The 26,926-nt window shown below is 42.8% G+C and overlaps 2 protein-coding genes and 1 long non-coding RNA gene across 4 annotated transcripts; 1 reads left to right on the top strand and 2 right to left on the bottom strand.

Annotated features, from left to right (window-relative positions):
- Nucleotides 1–919: 919 nt before the first annotated feature.
- On the bottom strand, nucleotides 920–8,772 carry LOC143504285 (ubiquitin carboxyl-terminal hydrolase 17-like protein 6). The gene is made up of 13 exons (XM_076995794.1): nucleotides 8,520–8,772; nucleotides 6,464–6,505; nucleotides 6,131–6,340; nucleotides 5,246–5,356; nucleotides 5,042–5,141; nucleotides 4,046–4,113; nucleotides 3,798–3,868; nucleotides 3,370–3,452; nucleotides 2,861–2,969; nucleotides 2,618–2,758; nucleotides 2,427–2,527; nucleotides 1,304–1,879; nucleotides 920–1,145 (listed from the first exon to the last, which is right to left on the bottom strand). Exons 1-13 carry the CDS (start codon nucleotides 8,599–8,601, stop codon nucleotides 920–922), a joined length of 1,920 nt encoding a protein of 639 aa, XP_076851909.1. The 5' UTR covers nucleotides 8,602–8,772.
- A 1,362-nt stretch (nucleotides 8,773–10,134) lies between these two features.
- Nucleotides 10,135–17,295, top strand: LOC143504291 (uncharacterized). 2 transcript variants are annotated; one of them, XM_076995800.1, is made up of 10 exons: nucleotides 10,135–10,258; nucleotides 13,460–13,546; nucleotides 13,630–14,067; nucleotides 14,165–14,299; nucleotides 14,452–14,530; nucleotides 14,667–14,800; nucleotides 14,986–15,074; nucleotides 15,631–15,825; nucleotides 15,954–16,033; nucleotides 16,237–17,295. In XM_076995800.1, exons 6-10 carry the CDS (start codon nucleotides 14,767–14,769, stop codon nucleotides 16,868–16,870), a joined length of 1,032 nt encoding a protein of 343 aa, XP_076851915.1. In that variant the 5' UTR covers nucleotides 10,135–10,258; nucleotides 13,460–13,546; nucleotides 13,630–14,067; nucleotides 14,165–14,299; nucleotides 14,452–14,530; nucleotides 14,667–14,766; the 3' UTR covers nucleotides 16,871–17,295. The 2 variants fall into 2 exon arrangements, with proteins under 2 accessions (XP_076851915.1, XP_076851916.1); XM_076995801.1 differs by lacking the exons at nucleotides 10,135–10,258; nucleotides 13,460–13,546; nucleotides 13,630–14,067; nucleotides 14,165–14,299; nucleotides 14,986–15,074 and having other exon boundaries at nucleotides 14,400–14,530.
- A 4,026-nt stretch (nucleotides 17,296–21,321) lies between these two features.
- LOC143504275 (uncharacterized) lies at nucleotides 21,322–23,293 on the bottom strand. The gene is made up of 3 exons (XR_013127514.1): nucleotides 22,820–23,293; nucleotides 22,212–22,478; nucleotides 21,322–21,876 (listed from the first exon to the last, which is right to left on the bottom strand). It is a non-coding gene; the product is annotated as an uncharacterized LOC143504275 (long non-coding RNA).
- Nucleotides 23,294–26,926: the final 3,633 nt, after the last annotated feature.

The raw sequence follows: 26,926 nt of genomic DNA, 5'->3' as shown, positions 1-26,926 counted from the left end.
CTGTGGTGCGCTGGAGGAAGAGGACGAGGGCAGCGGGCGCAGGTGGGATGCGGCAGCCGAAGAACTGCAGGGGCTGGTCTGGCTCTTCGGGACGCTGCCGCTGTTGCTGCCACCAGGCTTTGAGCCACCTTGGTCCTCCTTCATGGGAGAGTTATTCTGCAAAGTGAACAGCGGTCAGTTATGGGAAATCTGAATATCAGGAACAGAAAGTAAGAGTTTAACAGTGTAAACAAACAAAACACAGTCCTCTCAATTATACTAGTGAACAATAACAACCAGTTCCCAGTCAGATGTCCTGGCATGGTGCAGTGGTGCGGTGATAAAAGTGTATAAAATGCCTTTCATACCACTGCTCATTACTAGTTTGTAATGGATAATTGAAACTTGGAAAGAAAGTTGACCCTTATGCACCTGAGTGACGTTAAGTTGGTATTAGTCCTCAGTAGTAGGTCGCTTGGCGCTGGGTGAAGACCCGTCTGGGTCGCAGCTGAGGCGGCACACACACTTCCGCTCCTCACGCGCTCGTCTGCCTTCTCTAGAGCCTGGCGCACCAGACAGAGACGCCACCGCATCTTCCCTGCAGTCATCGCCGTTGGGCACAAAGGCGTCCGCGGTTGCCACGGGCCTCTCTAAAGCCACGTGCCCGTCGCCCCCCTGTGAGCAGAGGTCGTGGTTGGCCTCTGGGGGCGCCGTGGTGCCTTTCGTCACATGGGTGTCGTGGCAGTAGATGGGCTCCTCAGCCGAGGCCGTCTGGGTGCGAGGCGTGGTGTCGGTTGGCTTAGCTGGCGTCTCGGGGGCTGAATGGGGCCTGTGCGGAGGCGGGGACAGCAGGGGAGCGATATCCTGAGTAAGAGGCTCGGACATCGCTTTTGTCTGTCCAGAGGAAGGCGAAGGAGGGAGCGTGGCATCAGAGCACGATCTACTGAGTCTGGTAATAGTCCTCAGTAGTAGGTCGCTTGGCGCTGGGTGAAGACTCGTCTGGGTCGGAGCTGAGGCAGCGCTTACGTTTGTCTAAGCTATGGCCAGAGCGACACTCCATACGAGGCTCCTCCTCCAAGTTGTGCCTCCTCCTCTTCTTTTTCATCTTTTTGTGTCGGAAGGAGCTGCTGTCCCCATTCCTGTCTGATGGGTCCCTCTCAGAACTCCTGCAGATTGAAAATGATTTGCTTAAGGAAACTGTAGTACACTTTCTGGCTTATGGTTGCTAGATTTTCTACAACAGTAACAGTTCTGTTTGCTGACCCCTCCTGGTCACACACAGTATAGCAATGGCCGTTCTCATGCAACATAAATAGCTCCTTACCTCCGCTTGTCCTTCTTCTTCTTCTTGGATTTCTTATGTTTTTTGACAGGCCGCTCTTCACATGGATCCTCCCTGTCCGACAGGCTACGCTTTTGTGCCTGGGGCCGCGGGGCAGGGCTGGCGGGGCGTGGTGCTTTAGCCCGCTTGTGTCCCGAGTCTTTCTTCCCAACATAGTACTCAAATGAGCGAGGGAAGTCACCTTGACCATTCTCCACATCCCGGTCTCGTTCGTCCTTGCTGCTGTGATGGCGCCGGTGGTGGTAGTGGTCTCGGCGGTGGTGGGTGTGCCCGTCCCGGTGGCGATCTCCCTCTCGCTCTCCAGGGATCCTCTCTCGACTGGCCGAGCGATCCTTATCAGTATGGTGGTCTCTGTTGGAACGATTGCGATGGCGATGGCGATGCCCGTAGCGCTCCCGACTCCGGTTTTCCCGCTCGCGATAATGTCCCTGCCTGGATCTGCCTCGCTCCTTCAGGGTGGAGGAAAGGTGTGGCTGCCCAGAGTCTTTATCACACTTCCGCTCTTTATGCGCTCGTCTGCCTTCACTAGAGCCTGGCGTATCAGACAGAGATGCTGCTCTATTGTGAGCGGCGGCGCCACCGTTCACCTGCACAGGCCGTCTGAGGTCAGAGGTCGGGGATGCGGCAGCCGAAGAACTGCAGGGGCTGGGCTGGCTCTTCGGGACGCTGCCGCTGTTGCTGCCGCCAGGCTTTGAGCCACCTTGGTCCTCCTTCACGGGAGAGTTATTCTGCAAAGTGAACAGCGGTCAGTTATGGGAAATCTGAATATCAGGAACAGAAAGTAAGAGTTTAACAGTGTAAACAAACAAAACACAGCCCTCTCAATTATACTAGTGAACAATAACAACCAGTTCCCAGTCAGATTTCCTGGCATGGTGCAGTGGTGCGGTGATACCTTTGCCATGTGAGGAGAAAGCTGTGGACTGATGACGGAGGTGGAGGTGAACTGAGGCCCGTTCACCTTGGCCGTGCTGACCGGGCGAGGGGAGCAATGACCGGGACCACGGGTCACAGAGTTACAGTCAATAAAAGTGTATAAAATGCCTTTCTAAATATTCCACTATTCAAAAATCTGGAGCTGGTTTAAACATTAAGTTGAACTTACCGGATGTAGAACAGTAAATATGCTTGTTGATTCAGCACTGATTGTATGTCGCTTACAGTTACTGATGCGTCGTTCATCTTATACCACTGCTCATTACCAGACTGAAATAAAAACATTATTCCATCCATTAGCTAGAGCAGAAACTCAGTGCAAAAACGCAGAGAATGCTGAAACCGCGCAGCACATCAAACCTTCACATAGCAGTAGTAGTGTCCGGCGTGGCAGCTAATCCCGGAGTGGACCAGCACAGCGTACAGGCCGTAGAGCTGTGGCTCTCCGTGGGACTGCGACATGAACGGACGCATGTCCAGATACTCTGGGTACCTCACGTCCTGCACAGGGGGACAGAGAACAGTTGTGCAACGGCATAGATCACGTGAAACGACTAAGGAAAGTGTACAACAGTGCGGCAGAATTAAGTACGGTGGTCAAACCTTTGCAATTTTGCTTCCGTTGAAGTCGAAGCGCTTTAAAGCAATGGTGAGCACATTCGAGCTACGGTGGACTGTAAATCTTTTTGAGGCATGAACCATTTTCTTACATCTACAAACACAACCAAATTCACAATGAGGACAGAAAAGATAATAGGCAACACAGACCACAGTAAATTCACCACTAGTGGTCCCATGACAACAAATACAGCTTGGTTTATCTCCAGAGATAAACCGGTGTGCCTCAGACTTATCCAAGATAGACTTGCCGTGTGTTAAGGGACAGAAGTAAAGAGCACCTTTATCCCTCTTATCCATTGGTTTCAAAGCACTCTGTAGTACGTGGCCGAAGACGGCTTTTTGAGTTTTATGTGAAAATATTTTGAAAATGAGGCTGGCAGTTTGTATCCGCCTTCCTGAGTCTAAAGTTACTGGTCATGCTACTTTTGGAAAAAACACATGGTTACCCTGTTGGACGGCATGGTGGAGCAGATCTGAGCTGGGACACTTACTTGGTGCACTTGTAGGCATTGTCTCCATCAAGCTGCTCAGGCTTAACAAACTGCTCAAGAGCTTTGGTGATGGTTGGAGCAGTCTACAAAACACATGTAAACACGCTTAGGCACAGACACAGGGCTAAAGAAAATCTTGTCAAACTGATCCCATGATGCTTTACATCTCAGACACCAGTTTGGGACAAGCAATTATCAATTCACTGAGTAATCATTAATTCACTAAGACAGCAACTCTCATACAAGACTAAATTGTAAGCCAGACATGCCATGATTAGCAGACCTAATTAATAATCTAAACAAATGTCCACCTCACACATGTACACATGCACGCACACACTTTAACAAACTGATAGAATCAATTTCAAAGCCCAGATCATTTCTATGGACATCTTTATAAAAGATACAACAGAGTGACTGATGGCTACCTCAATGTCCAGTGCAATGTCCAAATACTGATCAAACGTATCAGATACTCCATTGCAGTTCAAACACTCCACTGTGAAATCAGAAAGAATATAATCAATTTAACTGATCAAAAACATCTCAAATAGCATTGCCAGTCATACACATTGAACACTTATGAAATAAATAATTTATAGTAACATTTTACAGTAAATACCATTTTACCATTTGATGTTCACAAATTGGAATGAAGTATGACTGACAAACTCACATCTTGACCTCAGGTAACCTCCAAATATCTGATGGATCAGAGTGGTTGCCTGTGTTTCCCTGTCCAGTCTGATTAAATAAAAACATCAGACAAGGCAGAAAATGTAATTTATTCAGATAGAAACTAAAACAAGAAATTAAAAAGAGAATATAAACAAACATGCAATTGTAAGAGTACAACCTTTAAGTGTATCTAAACGCCTTTCTGAATAACGCTTTCTAAAAGCACAAAGCAGAACAGAAATGAGGTCTGACGTGAAAATTGCCAGAAACTAGAACGACGCAGCGATTCCCTGATGGATTCATCTCCACACGTAACTGGTAAAGTCAAACGCTTCGTTCTGAATGTAGGCTGCTGGCTGGCCAGTAGTGGAGAGATGTTGAGAAGCAGCAGCTGGCACCGCATCAAAGCAACTTGGGAGAGAGCGCACAGCCCACATACAGAGCGCTGGTGGACTAACGTGTTAGCCACACATAAACAAGCTGTCGACTGTGGTATGGAAGAGAGGGGTGAGAGTAAACCACCCTGTATGCCTGTGCAGTTTCTGCACAAATGCAGAACTACTTCTATTTTCTTAGACCAACCTGGCCTCATTTAGATACAGGACAATCTTAATAACTGGTGGATACATCAGCAATTTTCTTCACACCGGTATCAAGCACCAGTCTCCGCTCTTTTTTCAGTCAGTGAAATGGAAAGCACAAAAAACGCCAAAAAAGGACCCTTGGATCCACGTATTTACTCTCCAAATAATATTAATAATAATAATAATAATAATAATAATAATAATAATAATAATAATAATACACCTGACTAACAGCCACAGCTGCACCTGCTAGAAGTAACATTTTTAAATATCTGTCTGCAAGAAGAGTCAAGTAACAATTCTGCGACCCACAGATATCCAACAAACATGCTAAGAAATAGATGAATGCTAAAATTTCAATAATTTAGCAACTTGAGCAATGATATAGGGTGTGGTCCAAGTAAACATACATGCTCCAAAACAGGCAGGACTCTTGCATAGTGTCCACTGTGTACCGCAAGAACTCATGAGCGTCTTCTTGACTCCCAAAACAGAAATGACTTGCAATACCTTTGAAAAAGAAAAGGAGATGGACCACAATTAGAAATGTTCACATTTAATGGTGCTCAAAGGAATATGTTGTTGCTTTTGTCCATCACCATTTGCATACTCACATTTTAGTTCATTCAGCACACTGATGGGTTTAATGACTTTTCCTGAATTGGCAAACACCTGGGTGATGTGATTCTCCATGATGCACATCATGCAAAATCCAGGTTCATGACCTTCGGGGGAAAAAGAGGACTCAGAATTAAGGCATATTAAATATACAGATGGTATCACTAAATACCAGTAGATAATCTTGAAAGTTAATAAGCAGTTAATAAGCAGGTAATTAACAAAGGCATGTTTCCAACCAAATGTTTTCTATGTATATCAATTAGAAAACCTTTACGGAAGCAAATAACATTGACAAACTCACAATAATGTTAAATAGTTTGTACAAAGGACAACTGCACCCCTTGGTTGATAAAGACTTCATTCAACAGATGGGAAAACATACAATAAACCCAAAACATCATAGCAAATGTTCATCAGATCTGCGTTTTGTCTTACAGCATTACATAGAAACTCTGAACACATTGTGAAATTAAGGACTGTGTGTAGATCATCCTGAGATGATCGAGATACTGAATGAACTGTTGCAGCCAATGGGAAGAAGCACACTCTGCTCCCAACAAAGACACCTGCTGGTTCATGCAAAACAGAGGCCTGCTGACACCTCTGTTAACACCTTTTATTGAACAGCCCTAAATATTGTCTCATACCAGTGGACACTCCATTCTTTACCCAACATTGGTCTAGACAACCAAGCTTAATTTCTGCTCCTCTCTTGTGATATTAGAAATGTTAGACAATTTACTCTTGTTCAACTTGCAGTCAGCTCAAATAAGGCTGATTACATAATGATGCAAGAACTAAAACAGGCTACGTTGGATATGTTAAATACTTTAGAACCAAGATGTGTGGCAGCAGGAGAAGGATGGGGAGTGACTCACATGTTCTGGAATGCTCTCTGGACAGCATGTAGTTGGCGAGAGGAGCAGTGTAGGAGAGACACTGAAGGGCAGAATTTAAAAAACACGTGTTGCCCAGGTTCTGTAGACCTGCTCCAATACGATGGACCTGGTTCCAATTTAAACAGAGGTGTTCTGCTGGGAACAGGACCATCTGGGGTAGAGGGATGCCATCGCCACTGGCAAGCACCACTACATGGACAAACAGAGGCATTCGTTACGGCTTTCGTACAGCGACACGGTTGCTTCAGAAATGCTTGCAGGACACAGAACCGGTGCATACCTGGAACATGGAGTAAACGGTAAAGTACTCACCAGTCTCCTTGGGCTTATCTTCTCCATGGTCACTATTCATTCCTGCCAGATAGAATCAGATCGTTGAAGTTAGATGCACTTTTCAAGAACTCACCTGTGGTAATTGCTCAGAATGACACAAACAGAACATACATGCTGGCTGGGGGGGGTCACATTGTTACTACTATTACTTGAGGTCTACTGCCTCAAGCTTGTACGATAACCTGTTTTGTTACTCAAAATCAAACAGTAAAATGCCCTCAAATTGGATACTCCAACCATTTTTTGGTACAGTTCACTGTTGAGAAATTAGTTACAGGTACATGCAGACATGGACGTAATTTTGTAATAAAAAGTGGGGGGGGTATTTAAATATTTGGTTTTAACCGTAAAAACTGGGGGGGTCCAAAACTGGCTTTTGAAAAAGTGGGGGTGACATGACCCCCCCTCCCCCCCCAAATTACGTCCGTGCATGCAGATACACAGGGTTGCCAACTCTCACGCATTGAGCGTGAGACACACGCATTAGACCGTCTTCACACGCTCTCACGCCACACATACGATTTCTCAAGCCGGAAAAAAAATCTAGTTTATTTACCTCTGATTCACATCTATGATTCAATGAGTTACTAGTTCGCTCTGGTGCCAACCACTGGCGATCGATCGCGATATAATACTTAATTTGTGTCCATTTTACACCCCGGCCGGTGACAACTTACGTTCGCAACCCCCCCACCCACCCACTGCGTGAGAAATCGGAAGTGTGGCGTGAGAGCGAGTGAAGACGGTCAAATGCGTGTGTCATTTGGCAACCCTGTTTTAAATGCAAAACACCAACCCAGGGCACAGAGGAAGCATGAGTCTATAAGATCATCAGGTCTATAAGAAAAAAAATAGAGATAAAAGCTATCACAAATAATTAAATACAATTGATTTAAATAGAACAAAAATTCAATAATGAAATGTTAGAAATAAATTTATAGAGGAAAACACATTATTAAATTTTAAATTAAATGTAGACATTTAAATAAAACGTTTGACATAAAAGATATAAAGTGCATCAAATCAAAGCTACAGAATAGCTGTGCTTTTCACTTGAGAGCTAAAACAGCTGAATAAATCTGTAAGGCATGGGAGCACATTTTTTCTGTTTCTGAAAGTGACTATAATCTGTGCAGATCTCATGACTTCAAGAAGTTTATTCCTCTTATATTCCTTTATTCTTATTGTAAGTGATTATGAACAAGTGATTATAAGAAGGGCTATGGTGCCATGTGATGTCATTAGAATGTGGGGAGAATGCATAAGAATTTGTGATGTCATGTCATGAAACCCGTTTCTTTTTAAAAATGTTTATTTGTATTTGCATTTTCCATGGCAACATGGAGAATGTTAACATGGTGGGATTTATGAAAATTGTGCTGAGTCAAAGAAATAACCCATGCTCCATTAATTATAATAATCAAAATGTCCTGTACACATGAAATAAAGAGCTTGAAAGTCACCAGTAGAATACATATATATATATATATATATATATATATATATATATATATAGGTTATTTTTCTAAACCTTAGAAAACTACATACATGTGTATATTACATTTTTAATATAAATAAGCCTATGGAAATCAATACTCATAAGCAATGTTCACTAAATGTACTGTCTTATATAGAAGTATACAGGGTTGCCAACTTTTGAAGATCGCTTGGAGTGAGATTTGAACCTGGAGGAGGTGGCTAGTGTAAATTGGTGGCGAACGTAAGTTGTCGACGGGGGGTGAACATAAAATGGACACAAATTAAGTGTTATATCGCGATCTATCGATAAAATGGACACAAATTAAGTATTATATCGATCGCCGGTGGTTGGCGCCAGAGCGAACTAGTAACTAATTGAATCATAGATGTAGATCAGAGATAAATAAACTGGATTTTTTTTTTCGCCGTGAGATATCGCAAGTGTGGCGTGAGAGCGTGTGAAGACGGTCAAATGTGTGTGTCTCACGCTCAATGCGTGAGAGTTGGCAACCCTGAGTATAAAGTTATGTACAGTATATGAACATTTTTTTCTCACCATGAGTGGTAAAATCTGGCGTGTCCATGACGTGGTTCTGTTCCTGCCCAGGCAGGTCAGTTATCAGAGGGTAAAAACTCATTCTCAAAGTGAAGATTAGAAAATCGCATTAGATTGTAAATCGCAGAGCAAAATCTCATACGACCGGTTTTGAGCTTTTCAGCATCGAAACTGAAATCCAAACATTCCACCTTCCCAATCAAACATTCAAAACCAAACATTCTAAGTGGCTTAGCACGCGCGATGTCACGACTTCCAAATGTTTTAACCAAAACACCAAATCAGCCAGGCTGCTACAATAACCTGATGAATATGGAGCTAAAAATATGGAGCATAAATATTTGAATCTGAATTTTGTATATTTGTATTATATTTACATTACATTTAATACACTTGAAATATTTAATGGCGTAATTCATACATTTGAATTTTAACAATGCTTTTTTATGTTTTGAACTTGCGAGATGGTGAAATTTGCTGTTGGAAAAAAATAAATTTCAATATTACAACTTGCATTTTTCACATGAAAAAAAATTAGATCCTTAAATTCAAATCGCTATGATTCAAAACTCAGAAATACAGATTCAGACCCGCGATGAAACATCCGGGCTTCTCAGGAAAAGTAAACCTTAGAGCAGTGGTTCTCAAACTGTGGTACGCGTACCACTGGTGGTACGCAGAGCACCCCGCGGTGGTACGCCAGATGAACTCGGAAAATAAAAGATGCTTTGAGGTTTTTTTTTTTTTTTACACAACACATTTTTTTTTATTAAAACAGAATTATGACAAGTCCTGAAATTCAGAAACTAAAAGGGATTACTCGTATTATGTGCGGAGAAAATGTCGCTAAACAGTTCGACTTGGTTCATCTTTCAAACGACACGGTCACTCGCAGAATTGATGAAATGGTGGACAACGTCAGACAAACATTGACCGAGAGAATTAAAATGAGTAAATGCTTCTCACTGCAGTTAGATGAATCCATAGATGTCGCAGATTTAGCCAACTTGCTCGTTTACGTGCGATATGAGTATGAGGGCATGTCGCACGAAGACTTTTTGTGCTGTAAACCAACCACTACCAACACGAACTACAGGAGAACTACATTACAGTGTTGCCAACTTTTGACGTTCGCTTGGAGTGAGATTTTAACCTGGAGCGGGTGGGGCGAACGAAAGTTGTTGAGCGGGGGGGGGGGGGGGGGGGGTGCCGAACGTAAAATGGACACAGATTCAGTGTTATATTGCCGGTGGATGGCGTGTGTCTCACGCTCAATGCGTGAGAGTTGACAACCCTGACATTATAACATATGTGTGTAATGAGCAGGGTTGCCAAATGCGTGAGACACACGCATTTGACCGTCTTCACACGCCACACATCCGATTTCTCACGTCGACAAAAAAAATCTAGTTTATTTACCTCTGATCCACATCTATGATTCAATGAGTTACTAGTTCGCTCTGGCGCCAACCATCGTGATATAATACTTAATTCGTGTCCATTTTACATCCTCCCGGTAACAATTTACATTCGCCACCCCCCCCCCGTCAACAAGGTAGGTGGTACGTGGAGGTTTTTCGTTTGACAGTTGGTGGTACTTTGTCTAAAAAGTTTGAGAACCACTGCCTTAGAGCAATCCAACGCATTAAACCAATCACAGCGGTGCCTCACTCTCGGTCGCGTCTGTGGGTGAAGATCAGTCGCGTTTGTGGCGGAGACAACTAATGGAGCACAACGAGGTAAGTGCATCCAAAGTTATTCAGATTCAACGCGGCAAGTTTGATGTGTTGCGTTACGTAACGGTGGTTGCGTTATAACGCGGGGGAACTTTAGCTAGTTAGCTAGCTTGTTAGTAGAGGTTAACTAAGAGCTTTGGTTGGTATGAGCTGCTCTCATATAAAGAGTTTGAAGTGTACTGATTAACATTATCGTTTAAGTATGTGTTTCCCTGACGTAGTAACATTCATTTGTCAGAATGGTTGTAGGATAGAAAATAGTTAATTTTAGGGCATAAAACAATCAGGGTCTTGCTGGTTCTAGTTATCAGAACTAGCTACAGGCTGTAAAACGGGCAATACGTTTAAACTTCGCGTTTGGACCGTTCAAAAGTATCGTAGTAAATGGTTTGCTATTGACAGTTAATGTTTTAAATGCATATAAAAAAGAAAGGCATAGCAGAGTGTTTCAGAAGTTGTTCATGCCGCCATTTTATACATGTTTATTCATTCTTGTTAAACCCTTTATTTTCTTTCCACGATTGGCAGCATGGCGGGAATGCATAGGATTAGAGCTGGGCGATTAATCGATATTATCTATTAATTCGAATTTACAGTTAAGGACGATGTGTTTTTAAGAAAATCGATTTTCTGAGATTTAATTTTCACCACCGACGCTGCACTGTGGGCTCCCGTAGTTCAGTGAGTTTAGCACCTCCCACCCATCCACCCTCAAAACACACACACACACAAACATGACGGCGGAACTTGTGTCCAAGAAAAGAGCAACTAGCTCCGTGATCTGGAGTTGGTTCGGTTTTGCGGCGTCAGATGTAGACCAAACAAGTCCTCGCTGTAAGGTGTTTGAAACCGATAGAGGGAGAGAGCGAAGAGTGCTATTCAGTTGCGCTGTCAATAAAGTTTCCCTCCGCGGGATATTTTGGATTAAGCAGTTTCTGCCTCGGTCACCGAACCCGCTTCAATGGATTATACTTTCGCGAGTGACCGTAGCGCGCGGCTCCGGGCACCTCGCGAGTGTGTAAAATGGAGACAAATTAAGTATTATATCGCGATCCATTATTAGTGTTGACTTGTAACTCCTGCGGTAGCCCAACTCAAAAGTAGACCAAAAAACCGCACCCCGCGACCCCATAATTTTTACCCGCGGCTGGATTTTCCAAACAAGCCCAATTTGGCGTGAAAACGCGAACCTGGCAACTATTGTAGTATAAAGTATAAACTGTGGTAGTATAAAGAAACAGTGGAAGGAACATTTACCTGACGAATTTTAATGTTACATTGTGTTTCAGGTTTGAAAAGTGCTGGAATTTAGGCTAAAGTGAGGGGAGCCCTGTTCTTAATCAGAATGTAGACAGCGTGACTGTCAGTACAACATGCAAGAATTGTTCAATTGTATTTGTTTTCCATTTTATTAAAGGGCACCAAATTATTTATATCTATTTATTTTTTGAGGGTGTGTTTTATTTATTTATTTTAAGTTTGAGGTTGCATTGTGTCAATGCTTAAAGTATGTTGGAGAAAACCTTCTAAAAGTTACTGAATGTTCTCACTTGTTTACAATTTGTTTCTGCTTGCACTTTAACCCCAAAGGGGAAATTTAAGTGAAAAATAAATTAAAACTTTTTTTTACCATTCCTTTATCATCTGTAGTTTTTTAGTAGAGGAAAATAAATCTATTAAAATCGAAAATCGGATTAAAAAAAAATTAATCGAAGATTTTTTTGGAGGGCCATATTGCCCAGCTCTACATAGGATGCAAGAAAGGGTACAAATATTAGTTGTGTTTTCTTTGTGCTTGTAGGGAAATGCAAATGTTATCAGGTCCACAAGGAACCTGTTGTCCTTGTTGACCTCGCAGTCAGGAAGTGCAGCTGGCCCTAGTCAAGATAATGTCAGGTCTCTTATATATTTTAATGTAGTGAGCTAAATATTTTGTACTATGTGCTACAATACAAATAATATGTTGTGGTCAAATTTGTGAATAATGGAAATAATGAAGATAATGAAATGAAATTTTCAAGGAAGGAATAAAATACAATTGGCCTACAGGATATGGAACCACATCAACATTACTTTGATCAATACAGGTCAAATGTCAAGGTCAAAGATTAAGGGAGGAATTACTGGTTATCCTTTTCTGTGGAGACTTTAGCGTCTAAGCTACATGTACTCGACCTGCAGGATGCGCGTTTTTGTACTGAACAAATTCACTCATTGCCGGTTCTCGGATGGTTATGAAATTTCACATGGTAGCAGTTAAGAGTTTATAAAATCTTCCTAACCATGAATTAATTCTGCCTTCGAACAGGAAGTTACTTTATTTAGCGCTTACAAATCACCTTAATCTTCAAAACTCCAGAACTTTTGATCTACTGAACGGAATATAACAGAACAAACACGAACATGTTCAACAAGATTTGATATGTTCGAAATTACATAAATCACATAAAATTAGCCACTAATTCATTCATTTTAAGTGCGAGTCCAGCGAGACCACGAAAAAGTGGTCTGAAATTGCTGTTTAACAGATTTCTTCTTGAATGGGATACCAACCATAGACAGTTATTTCTGTTTCACTTATTATTGGCATCTAGACTAAATAATGATCAACTGAATCTGAACTCTGTAGAGAAAACATATTTACCTTCCTTAAAGTGCTTTCAGTGCACCTTCCTGATCATGTTTCAACAGTTATACAGAAATAACTTCTGGTTCATTTGCAGCAAGTATAGCCATTATCAGTAAATATTCATATCAGTAATTTTTTCATCACCACCTAAATAACTAGCCCATAGTTAGTTCATTGATCTGATCTAAGAAGTACCATGCTCAGTTATTTATCAATTGAATCTTCAAAATCATGTCTAGCTTGCAAGATTTAGGCTGCAGGTGTTGGGCTAGACGTTTCTGTACCTTTTCAAGTCAAAAATTGTAAAGCATTGTAAAGCTTTTTGTATGAATTCAAAGAACAGTAGGAAATGTCTAGTCAATACAGCAAAAATATAGTCTGTAGTATTAATAATTTTAACCCCAAGAATTTGAGCCAAGATCTTTATTGTGGATGATATAGAATGACCCTAATTCAGTTTCTGATATTGGAGGACTAAGTCCAGCACACCACCTTCAACTTGTTAATTGTTAATTCATTTACACAACTTGTTAATTTCTGTGTTTTTATCTTTTAAATTGTGTTTACCATATTAGGAGATGTTGCTGTTGGTGAAGGAGTGACAAGATACTTCTTTTCAGCAATTATTCAAAGGCTTAAAGCTGGCTTCAGTATTAATCTAGGTATGATGATCATTGTTACATATGTTTATTACTTTTTCTTGGAATTAGAAATGTTGACATTCGTGTCCATCTTTCAATTACAGGAAATACCGAAAGGACATGCCTATTTGAAGGTGAACCTGATCATCTGGTCCCTTCATCATCCCAGTTCCTCATTGAGGGTGACATGTTTCTAGTAGCTGGATGGATGCTGGGACATTCTTTCTTACATGGGGGGCCTCGGCTGCCTGGACTCAGCAGAGCAATTGTCCATGATTCACCTGAGACAGCCACAGTGCAAATAGAAGATTGTCCTGACCATGATATACGAGAAATCATCAAATTGGTATGTACATCATGTGTTTAATTTTTTTTCTTTCTATTTTTATTGAAAAAGTTGTTGCAGCCATTTATGTCCAGGTTGATGGAGATGATGAACTCAGTGAAGATGAATGCCAGGCTGTCCTTGAATCTTTCTTGGGATCTACCTGGCCCAACCAATACAAACAAGGTGGCTCTTTGAACGCCTTTTGTCACATGCGGTAACATGCCCTATCTACACATTCCATTTCACTGCAAATTTTAATACATTACATGAAATTAAGCAGTATTGTATTGTGACTTTTGCCAAATCTGCAGGTAATTGGTAGACAATTGCGTCAGTTGAAACAAATTTGGAAAGGACTAAAGGAAACCAAGGTGTGGTCACTGTTGATTGAAAGGAAAGATGTGCAGGTTTTTCCAAAGGAAAGTGAATATTCACTTATGCCACAGGTATGTTTATGTACATATTTTTTAAATAAAACAATTTTCGATAACACATTTATGTGGTGTACATGACCTAGACATATACAAACAGCAGGAGTCTTGAGTGCTTTTGTTTTTAAGATATTGCTCCCATACATACGCTGGCCCACTGAAAGCAGTGCAGATGATGATGATGACGACTGTCCACTGGAAACAAGTGTCGCATCTCGGGATATTTTCAGCAGTTCATTGAGACTGGTATGTGTTTCTTTCAATTATTATTCGCTAGTTGCACGGGATGACGTGTTACTACTTCCGGTTTTTCGAGAATGCGCGTGAATAGTTCCGCTCCGGCACACAGGACAGAAGCGAAGGTGGCTGTGTTTTACACTAGGTGCCTCCAAGACCTACCAAAGATTACCATCACCCATGTGCATCGGATAGTCCAAGCGGCCAGCTCAACCCCGAGGAGCAAAAGGGAAAAAGGATATAAGATGTATATATCCAGTTACATCGACAACTATGAAGGTATGTCACACCATTACACAGCTAGCTAGCCAGCCTAGTTAGCTACACACCCACCCTGTGATTTAGCTGAGCTTATTGTCTAACTAGGACTCTAACGACGGTTGTATCCAGTGTCAGATGTTTTAATGACATTCAGTGTAACTTTTATGTATATTGTAAATGATGTCCTGTTTAAATGCCCACAGTTTCAAACAGAGATTCGTCAGGGAGAGTGAGCATCAGGGCTACCTGTTACAGGTCGATGAGGAAGAGTGAAAAACCTCACGACCTCAGAGTAGGGAGGAAAAACAGTGTTTGTTGGTTCACAGCCTCAGTTGTTATTTACTGTATATTTAGTATAATACATGCAGGGTCCAAATATCTTAATGACTTGGCAGTGGTAAGTATTTTGTACCCTGCGCCTGTTCCTTTGTTTTACTAACACTGTTTTACTAACACAGTTCAGTGATTCACTAACTTTAAAATATTTGAAGAAAATTGAGACAAGGGATATGATAAAAGGTAGATAAGTTTATCGTTATTTCTTATATTGCAGCAAGAGGGAGTAAACTTATAGTGCTTATACTCTTGGTGATACAATTGATAACCTGCCGTGATTAAGCCCAGGGGTGTCCCGACTTGTGTGTAAAGGTCTGGGTTGGAAGCAGGTATTTGCTACATAATGAGCAGCAAAAAACATATAATTAAACAAGTGTAATCAGTTGTTTAAGCATCTATTGTTATATATTTGGCTGGGATAAAAACCTGCAGCCACACCATTCCTTTGCATATAAAATTGGACACCACTCATTTATCCTGAGATTTTGACTGTTTTTTTTTTTTATGTTTAGATTGTCTTTGAAGACCGTGTATCGGTGGACATTGCAGTGGCCGAGTGCTCCTGTGTGGCTGGGACAGCACTCTGCAACCACAATGTTGCACTACTGTTTCAGACTGCACACTACTCCACACTGAACCTGGCTGCTGTACCCCCAGTCCTAAGCTGCACAGAAACAGAACAACGCTGGCACAAGCCAAGAACCATGGTGAGTATGTGTTCCCAACCATACCTAAGTTAAATTATTTCTTCAACAAGCTACATTATGAGCTGATGTACTATGTCACATCAACAAACATTTAAAGTAGTGTGATCATTCTTTTATGTAATTAATAGGGTGTGAAACCAGGCAGAGTAAGTGACATGGTATTTTTGTCCTCCAAGCCGAAGCAGTTTACAGTTGCTGATGGTGTAAGGTAAAATTAATTTTCCTATGTATGCTTTGCTTACTGTATAACCTTTGTTGTATGAGTGTACAAAGTCCTTACTGTAGGGTTCTGGACCCGTAGTATTGTTAACCTTTTAAATCCTGTAAGGCGCTTTGTGACAACATGTGTTGTGAAAAGCGCTATACAAATAAACTTTGATTGATTGATTGATTGAATTCGATTTTTCAAAGGAGTAAACGTTACAAGGCAGTGCGAGGGGAGCTGCCAGATCCAGATGTCCTCAAAGTTGATGAGCAGTACAAGGACTTCACTGCAGACATTGCTCCACTCATCACCACCATGGCCATAAGTGCTGACGTCCCGCTGGTTGATTCAGCTTTTGGGAAAGTCCAGGCGGGTAGTCCCATATCCTACCAGCATCCAGTACCAGTGAGTCGGGTTGTAGTACACCATCCAAATGCCCCTCTGCCACCACCTCTACCTGTAGACGGCTATAGGCTTGAGCCTACTAACTGCCAGTTCGTGTGCAGTCACCAACAACACCTCCATCTGCAGTCACTTGTCACTACATTTGACATGGCAAGGAAGATAGAGGTTGCCACCAGAGAGCAGAGCAACTCTGTGGAGTGGCACCGAGTCAGGGGGCCAAGAATAACCTCCTCCCGATTCAGGGAAATATGCCATGTCAGAGGTCAGAGTTCTGCAGAAATCCTGTCACAAAGGATTCGAAAGGGAGTGAATCAAACTGCTGCAATGAAGAGGGGATTGGCACTGGAACCGGTTGCCATACAGGAGTACTGCAGAATAAAAACACCAATTACTGGCCTTGTGGGTTTGTCATCCACCCTGATGCCCCCTGGTTAGGGGCATCTCCTGATGGTCTGGTGTTTGACCCGACTGAGAGCCCACCCTTTGGACTGGTGGAAATTAAATGCCCCAATGCAAAAAGCTATGTGGACTGTAGCTACCTGAAAATGCAGAGTGGCACACTGAAATTGAAGCAGACTCACAGTTACTACTGGCAGGTACAAGGCCAGCTCCTACTTACAGGTATGGAGTGGTGTGATTTTGTTGTATTTGCAGAGGATGATATTCTCATTCAGCGCATATACAGAGACTGTGAAGTGGCTAAAACCATTAGAGAGAAGGGAGATTTTTTATTTTTTTATTTTTACATGTCAGTGTAATGACTTCTCATCACGTTTGGCAGTTATCTATTTAAAATGCAGTAAATTTATGAACTAATGATATTTTAATGATTGATTCTTAATAAATCTTAAATGTGTTGACATTGAGTCCTTTTCTTTATGCTACCATGCTTTCCCATATGTGTAAAACAATGCCGAAACCAGACTGAGCAGAATCTTATACAGAGAGACAGAAGAACTACAAGATGTAAATATAGAACTGCCCTATATTTGTAGAGCTGATAAAATAAACTAAGGTGGCATTAAAGTTGTACTCATTTAGTGTATAATAAAAAAAAAGATGTAATACAGAAACTGAATAATGGTTGTTTAACACTAGAATGACTAAAGCATGACTTGGTTGACTTGGTTGTTTCCAAGCATGAAATATGCATATATAAACTGCCATAACCCTCACTGAAATAATGAAATTGAATTGAGCTCTCTTCTTTTCTGTATATCTCTACTAAATTGGTAAGTTACAGTGTTACTAGTAGTAAGTACTAGTGTTACAGAGAGAAAAATGAGATGTTACACTAACAACAATCAATAATGTAGTGTATACAGTGTGGATGTCTATATGTAACTATAACGTGTTTGTGTATGTGTGTGTGTGTGTATATATATATATATATATATATGAGACAGAGAAAGGGAGTGAAAGAGAGATGTTATACTAGGGGGCTTTCTGAATGTACCACAGAGTTGCTGCCTGAGTGTTTCTCTATGAATTAACATAATAAAGGCTGACTTATGGCTCTCTTAATTACTGGGAAGAAGGAGGGGTGATGTCCTCAGGATCTTGAAATTTCAGTCATTCTAGTGTTAATCAATTATGGTCAAGGAGTTATTATAACATTCATAAAAAAAACTATTTACAAGCACCAAATAAGCAAACATTATATAAAAAAACAATAACAATGTGTATATATATATAACAATATACAAAACTATATAACTGTAATAAAAACTATAACTATAATATAGTACAATATATAACTATAATAAAACTATTTAAACAGCAAATAAGCAAAAATTAAATTTCAATGAGGCCAGAGTTCATTGCGAAGTTGCCCACGCCTTTACCAGTGGTCCGGTCTGGTAGTTGACCAGGAAGCAAGCCACATTAAAGAGCTCTTCAATGCTTCCACAAACAGAGAGTGGTATGGCCTTGTCAAAAAGTTTGTTCTCTTTCACCCTCCTAATGCATCTCTCCACATGAACCCTCAGACGTGCAATAGATTGAGTCTGCCTGACATCCTCCCTACTCATTTGGGTGTTTCTTGAAAGAAAGGCAGGTCTGTAAACCTTGCAGGGAGCCAGGTTGTCCACAAGAAACCCTTTGTCAACCATAATTGCCATGTCTGGTGTGAGCAGGTTTGTAATGCCAGACAGCTTGAAGATCTCACGATCACTCATAGATCCTGCATACAAGCCAGACACAAATGTAATGGCTCCATGAGGTGCCATGCCAATCATGGCCTTAAACGTAGAGTGTGATTTGTACGCTGAAAACACCTCACTCTGTAGCAGGAGAGAAGATGGTGTCTGGCAAACGAGTTCAGTGCAGTCAAGCACCACCTGTGTGTCTGGGAAAGCTGCAAACTCAGGTGGAAGGTGAGCTCTGACAACTTCAGGGGGGATCCATAGACGTTGGCTTCCTAGCAGGATGTATAGGAAGTGTGTCCAGGTGGAAATAATCCTGCTAGCTGTGGTTCGGTGAATGCCAAACCGTTCTGCAAGATCCCTGAGAGGCAGGCCCACTGACAGGTACATGAGAAACAGCAGCAGCTCATCTATTGGTGGAAGTTTCTGTAAAAATACAAAAGTTGTATACTTAGTGACAGTGATAAATTATTACTAGATATATTAACTTAACCTTTACTTAAAGGAGAAAATTCAGTGTGAAATGAACTTGGGGTGTAGTAGTGAAACATGGGAAGTAGGAACTTTTGTCCAATAGGCCACCTCCATTTACCCATGCCCTAACACAGCTTGTATGCTACATACCGTTGCTGCTGGACAGAATTCAGAGCTGCTGGCAGATGCAGCCTGGGCACTGGTAATCCGCACCATCTTGGTGTTGACTGCAGGCTCCACCAATTTCCAAAAGGCCTGGAAGTGCTTGTATGAAGCAAACCTAAGAAAGTAACAATGTTCATGTTAGACTTTGTTTTGTTTGTTTATTATTTTTTTAAATTAGCTTCTCTAGCTAAAAACATGTTTTTCAAACTCTTCTTAGCTATATAACCTTGCTGAAAAAAAATCAGCTCTAGTCCAGCTTATGCTGATAGATGTTTTTAGTCTAATCAGACCTTTGATATCCAATTAAGGATTAACGTTATAAAAATATACTCTACATTGGTCAAGAGCCGAGTTGGTCAACCAGCTTATTTAAGTACAGTGATTACAAGTCAACATAATTATAAGAATCTTTATGAACCAACCTGGTGTAAAAGCGAATCTCCTCATCTGACCCCGCCAGGCGATGAATACCAAAACGGGTCCTCAGCTGTAGCACTTCCAGCTGGTGTTGGAGTTCCCCGATTTTCTGGCGCAGGGCTTCATTCTCACTGGCCACTTCAGCTGCCATCACCGCCGTCGCTGGAGTTAAGCAATAATCATAATCCGGCGCCTCTGTGTCCATGTCGTTCTCCGACTCGGAGTCTGCAGGCAGGTCCGGGAGAGGGTCCTCCGACCTCGGACAGCGCTGCCACACATTCTGCCTCGGTGTAGGTAGAGTGTACCCATTCCAGGAAAATAGAAGGGGTACAGCTCCACTCTGCAACCTCCTCAGTCCCCCTGCAGTCACCGCGAAGTCTCCCGGTTGGAAATGCCGGCCACACATACGGGTGTTCACTGTTGGAGTGAACTTGTCCCTACGGATCTTAGTTAGCCACTTAGCACGCAGCGCGGGGTCAACGGGAAACTTGTGAAAGCTTAGTTCGGCGTTATAGCGCGACGAACAGGTACACAAGGGCACACAGCAATGTAACGCTGACTTTCTTACCCGTTGGAAGGCCAGTCTTCTCTCTTTAACCCTGAATGCACTCATTATTTCCAACTAGCTCACTATCTCTTCGTGTTGATATTAATACTAAAACCACGGAAGTGCTCAGACCGGAACTTCTCATGCACACCCTCAAATGCCGGAAACAGAATGGACGCTATCTTGTGCACGGAGCAGCTTGTGCTGTTAGTGTTGTAAGTGTAGCTTTAGCACCTCCTATTGGTGATTTTGTAAATAGTCAGTAACATCACAGGAAGTAGAAAGTTCATGGATGTTTTACATGTGTTTGATGACTGACAGATAATCCACATGCATCTGCCTTCGTCTTTCGTGGTATTGTCTGTATGTATATTGTTTATTTACTTATATTTAGTTCTATCGTGATATATTGCAATATCAGATAAATTTATTCTGTAGCTGTCATATATTATTGAAGCCAAATGTTTATAGTGCACTAATACAGTGTCAATGTATGCTATGTTACACTGTAGGGACCGTGTATTATTACAATAGTATATGTTGTAATTGTATTTTGTTGTAGTTTTTATTCAGTTTCACACTTTCTACGTTATTAAACCTGTGGACAACCTGTGGTATTCAGAGTATTAATGGAAGAGAAGTGTTCAACCTTGCTGCCAGTTCCTCCTCTGCACAGTGCAAAGTTGGAAGGACAGTACAATTATGGTGATTGCGTTACATTTTGCTATTGTTTGTTGGTTGGCGAGTACATTATTTACATAGCCCGCTAGCTAGTAATCGCGGACAATCTCTAATAGTAGCAAAAAAAAAAAAAAGATGCAGCTCAAGATGAGCTATTTTTAGAACAGGCCCGCGGGCGACTCATGACGTCCTTGCGGGCGCCATGTTGGTGACCCCTGCTCTAGAGGATCTGTTTATTTTCTAAGTGGAAAAAATTTTCTTTGACCATGGTTACATTTTACCATATATATATCCTATATAGACATAAATATATATATATTAGTGGTGGGCCGTTATCGGCGTTAATGCCGTTAACGGCCCACCACTAATTTTTATTATTACTTTTATTAACATGCTGACTGTGCAAGCATTGTTACAATTGTGCATGTCTTTGAATGTCTGTTTACATTCTGCAGAGAAGTGTTTCTCTACTGTAATGCATAAACCCTTTTTTGTTACCATACACCACCTTTCATTAACAAAATATTGGTCACAAGTGACAATCTTGGAAGTACATAAACTTTTATTTGTGTTCTACTTGACATTGTGAATTACAAATAAAATTGTAATGAATACATTTAAGCTTTTATGGGATATCTTTATACTTCCTATTAGGAAACTACTAGTTTTAAGACATTGATGAAAACTTAAATGTTTAAGGCAATAGTGTCTTAACATTTCCAGTCTTTTCTATTTGAAAACGATCCACTGCAGCAGTTTTCTTGCCTTCACCCCCATCATCCTCCAAAACACATTCATAAACCTCTCACTCAAAGAGTCTGGTAGAACTGCACAGCAGCCATGTAGATGTCAGCACCACGTGACTGTGATGTTGCTCTGGGGTCAATGAGGTCTCTGAGTGCTGTAAACTGCTCTGCTGTAAGTGGACAGCCTGTTGCAGCAACATGAATTCCAGCATTTCTAATGTGAGGTAACCCACTGCTCTCCCAGTCAATCTCTGGGATGTCCAATGCCTAGATAAAAAATAAAAAAGCAAAAATCAAGGAAGTGCGTTGTACCAACCAATAGTTTGAGATTTCTTATAGTACTTAAACCTGACCTGGCTTAAACCAGGGGTTCTAAACCCTGGTCCTGGAGTACCTCATGCCCTACATGTTACTATTTACCCTGCATCCATACCACCAAATACGTTCATTAACAAACCCTCTATTAGGTTAAGGAGGTGTGTTAGAGGAAGAAATACACAAAAATATGCAGGACTGGGTAATCCAGGGTCAGTGTTGAATCAAAAAAACTTCCAAGTGTATTAGAGTAAATACAGACATGTGATGGGTAACAACATACCCACCTCCTCATTTTGGGGCTCCTGAACTGGCTGATAAACGTGTCCTATTGCCCACAGTTGGTTTGGAGTCCTGTTGCCTTCTGGTGATTGTCCCAGCCATCTTGAAAAATGTCTAGGTCATCTTGAAGTCTTGGTACAAAGGTATAATGGCAACAGAAAATGTATGTTTGGTCTGCCATGTCAAGATAGTTGCCTTCCTCAAGATAGTGGAGGACATCATAGTACACGCTGGTCACTGCAGTCCACACATCTCTCCATAATCTCTCGATACTAAAAAGTAAAAGTACTGCACCTCAGAAGACAGTAAGTACTGCTGTAGTAACCTCCATTTACAATATGGAATGGTCCTGTTTCGAAATAATTACTTATAGAAAGCATGTTAGAATTCCTGAATAACATTAAAATTTGGGTTAAGGCCAAAACACAGGTAAAAGCATGTAATTTTTAATCAACTAAAAGCGTTAATTGTTACATTAAGAGCAGAAAAATCATCAAAGCCTACAATGTTACTTGAAAACAAGACTACAGTTTGTGTATCCTTAATCTCAGAGATCTTCACAGGATTAAAGAGAATATGAGAATGTCTGATACATATTTTGGTTTAAACGCACCGCTGGTTGTGGACACTTTTTCCAGAAATGAAACTGCTCCTCCCAGTACCACGGACTGAACATGAAGCGTGCTATCTGGACATTCTCAACTCCCTGATCCCCCCTTACTCTAGAATGTTGCAGAATATATAAAAATAAAAAATATGTGAATGGCACAATTATTAACTTAATGGTACATATTTGCTACTAAGCAAAGCACTAGCAATGGCAAGGTCATGGGTTTGGCTGAAACAATTGTGAAAATTTTGTAATTAAAAGAGCATTTAAAAAATATGTAAAATATTACAATATGCTCAACATTTATTGGAAAAAAAAATTAAAAGCTTAAAACAGTGTAATTGTCATTATGTGCACATTTTATAGAGTACTGTAACATACCTAAGAGGGAAGCCAAATAATAACAGTTTTCACATTGACAAGGAGTTAATGCTGGTAATGTAAGAAATAAAAACAAAATTTAAAAAGGTACTGCAATTCAATATATATATATATGTATGTGTGTGTGTGTGTGTGTGTGTGTGTGTGTACAAAAACGAAAACAGTAAACACTTATCAAATATACAGAGAAGTATACAGATGCTGTTTGAAAACAACCCCCCCCCCCCCCCCCCCCCCCCGGACACCATCTTGTCAGCTACAGCGCTGCCCTATTACACCGTATCATCTGCCACAGCGAGACCTGTTCCAGAGGCCCGCCTGGGGCCTGCACCCGTTCCAGAGGCCCGCCTGGGGCCTGCACTCGTCCAGCCATGCAGCTGTCCATCTGGTCCCTGTGCATGTTTGTCATCTTGAGGATTCTTACCATTGTGTTAACCTCTTCCCCTACTCCCAGACCCCTCTCTTCTTGACTTCCATCTGTCTTCCTCCGTTATCCGCTCTGTCTCCCCCAGGCTCATTCCTATGTCTCAACCAGACCCCCCACGTTTGCTCTACTCCTCAATCCTGTTCCCTTGCCCCAACCAGTTTCCTGTCCTGGCTGCCCATTTGGGTCAGAGCACTCCGCGGGGTGAGACACTTCTCACCCTCAGTGTTCCCCTTCCTTGTATTGTTTACCTGTTCCATGCCTGTTCAGCCCCTCGTTTGTCATGTTTCATCTGTGTCATGTTCCTGTCTTCAATTAGTTTACTCTAGTCTTTGCCAAGTCTGCAGCCATCTTTAAAATGAATGGTTCATAACAAAACACGGCGTTTCCGGCGCCGTGAGGAGCGGCTGCCTACTCCAGTAGCTCCGTCTTCGTGAACTTTTTTAGCCACTTTTCTTCACTTTTCAATCTTTGATTGGTGTTATCGCTAGTTTAGTGATAAGTTAGTGTGTCCTATGGACATGGAATCTACTATCGCGACCACGTCAAGAACAAGTTTTGTGTACAAGAGGGACGAGCTCCTGGCGCTTAGAACAAAGGGACGCACCGGCCAGATGCATCAAATCCCGGCGGAGCTACGCAGACCCTACCGCGGGTGTAGAGCTGGAGCTAAGCTAAAGGCTAAGCGCATTGAGAAACGCTGGAGGTTTAAACCATCGATTCCCTCCGTGGTGATGGGGAATGTGAACTCACTGACCAACAAGACGGACGAACTGGCGGCGCTGGTGAGTAGCCAGCGGCTGTACCGGGAGTGTAGCATTCTGTGCTTTACGGAAACGTGGCTAACCAGCAACATTCCCGATGCTAACGTGGACATTCCCGGCTTCACCACCGTGAGAGCGGATAGGGACGCAAAACAGAGCGGCAAATCCAAAGGCGGGGGGCTCGTGCTGTATGTGAACAACAGATGGTGTAACCCGGGGCATGTGACTGTAAAGGAGATCATCTGCTGCCGAGATGTTGAACTGTTGGCGGTGAGTCTACGGCCCTACTACATGCCCAGAGAGCTATCGCACGCCATTGTTGTTTGTGTTTACGTTCCTCCTCGTGCTGACGCTGAGATCGCTTGTGACGTCATTCACTCATCCATCGCAAGACTACAGACTCGCTATCCGCAGGCCTACATAGCAATTTCCGGGGACTTTAACAACATCACGCTGGACTCAGTACTCACTGCTTTCCACCAGTATGTTGACTGTCCCACTAGGAAAAACAGAACCATTGATCTCCTGTACTCTAATGTAAAGGAAGCTTACACTGCCACACCCCTCCCCCCTCTTGGAAAATCTGACCACAACCTGGTCTACCTGCAGCCCCAGTACACGCCCCAGGTCCGTAGACAACCTGCATCAACACGCTCCTTCAGGAAATGGTCTCCTGGTGCTGAAGAGGCTCTCAGGGACTGCTTCGAGTCCACTGAATGGAGTGTTCTGCAGGAGCCATATGGAGAGGACATCGAGGGGATGACACACTGCATGACGGACTACATGAACTTCTGCATGGACGTGGTTGTTCCTGTGAAAACTGTACGCTGCTTTGCCAACAACAAGCCCTGGATAACCAGCAGTGTTAAAGGCCTTCTGAACAAAAAGAAGAGGGCCTTTAAAGACAACAACCAGGAGGAGCTTAGGAGTGTACAGAGGGAGCTCAAAGTCCACTTGCGAGAGGCCAAGGACTCCTACAGGAAGAAGGTGGAGCAGAAGCTGAGGGAAAATAACATGAGGGAGGTATGGAATGGTATGAAGACCATCACAGGCTGCAAGCAGAGGGTGAACAGTGCCACAGATGGTGACGGTGAGAGAGCCAACGAGTTCAACACCTTCTATAACCGGTTTGACTGCCCTGCTCAAGACCCTATGGCTCCAGCTGACACTTCCTCCACTTCCCCCCTCATCTTTTCTCCTGCTACTTCAGTCTCTGACTGCCTGGACATCAACACCTCACCTTCTCCTATTGTTATTCATGCACCCCCCCCATGGGCAGACAACAGAGACAGGACAGCCCCCACTCCCCCCTCTTCTCACCTTCTTCACACCCAGCAGACCATTGCAGCCCCCCTGTCTCCCCCTCCACTCATCTTCACTACAGAACAGGTCAGAGGTGAGCTGAGGAGACTCCACTCTAGGAAGGCAGCTGGACCAGATAGGGTGTGTCCCAGACTACTGAAGTCCTGTGCTGCTGAGCTTGGGGCCCCCCTACAGCACATCTTCAACCTGAGTCTGCGCTTGCGGAGGGTCCCCACACTGTGGAAGACATCTTGCTTGGTTCCAGTACCAAAGAAACCGCACCCCAGTGAGCTCAATGACTTCAGGCCAGTCGCACTTACATCACACGTCATGAAGACCCTGGAACGTCTGCTTCTACACCAGCTCAGACCCAAGGTCCAACATGCAATGGACCCTCTGCAGTTTGCCTATAGAGAAAAAGTGGGGGTGGAGGATGCCGTACTGTACTTTCTCCACCGGACCCACTCTCACCTGGACAGGGGGGGCAGTGCTGTGAGAGTCATGTTTTTTGACTTCTCCAGCGCCTTCAACACCATACAGCCCCTCCTACTAAGAGACAAGCTGGTGAGGATGAAGGTGGATCCGCACCTAGTCTCCTGGATCACCGACTACCTCACTGGCAGACCTCAGTACGTCAGGCTGAAGGACTGTACATCTGAGACTGTGGTCAGCAGCACAGGAGCTCCACAGGGGACTGTACTCTCTCCATTCCTCTTTACACTCTACACCTCAGACTTTCAGTACAACTCTGAGACGTGCCACATGCAGAAGTTTTCGGACGATACTGCCATTGTGGCCTGTGTACAAGGAGGACAGGAGGAGGAGTACAGACACCTGGTGGGTGACTTTGCAGCATGGTGCAACAGGAACAACCTGCTGCTTAACACCTCCAAGACCAAGGAGATGGTGGTGGACTTCCGCAGGACCAGACCACCCACACAGCCTGTCTCTATTGAGGGGGTTGATGTGGAGATGGTGAAGACCTACAGGTATCTCGGTCTACACCTGGATGATAGGCTGGACTGGTCTACCAACACAGACTTCCTGTACAGAAAGGGGCAGAGCCGGCTCTACTTTCTGAGGAGGCTGGGGTCATTCAACATCTGTAGGAAGCTCCTGCAGATGTTCTATCAGACTGTAGTGTCCAGCTGCCTCTTCTACGCTGTGGTGTGCTGGGGAGGGAGCATCAAGAAGAGGGACGAGATGCGATTGGACAAGCTGGTCAGGCGTGCAGGGTCT

The sequence above is a fragment of the Brachyhypopomus gauderio genome, unplaced genomic scaffold (genome assembly GCF_052324685.1).
Source record: "Brachyhypopomus gauderio isolate BG-103 unplaced genomic scaffold, BGAUD_0.2 sc250, whole genome shotgun sequence".
Taxonomy (NCBI): domain Eukaryota; kingdom Metazoa; phylum Chordata; class Actinopteri; order Gymnotiformes; family Hypopomidae; genus Brachyhypopomus; species Brachyhypopomus gauderio.
The sequence above is the reverse complement of the archived record's forward strand: the minus strand, read 5'-3'. Positions and strand labels throughout refer to the sequence as shown.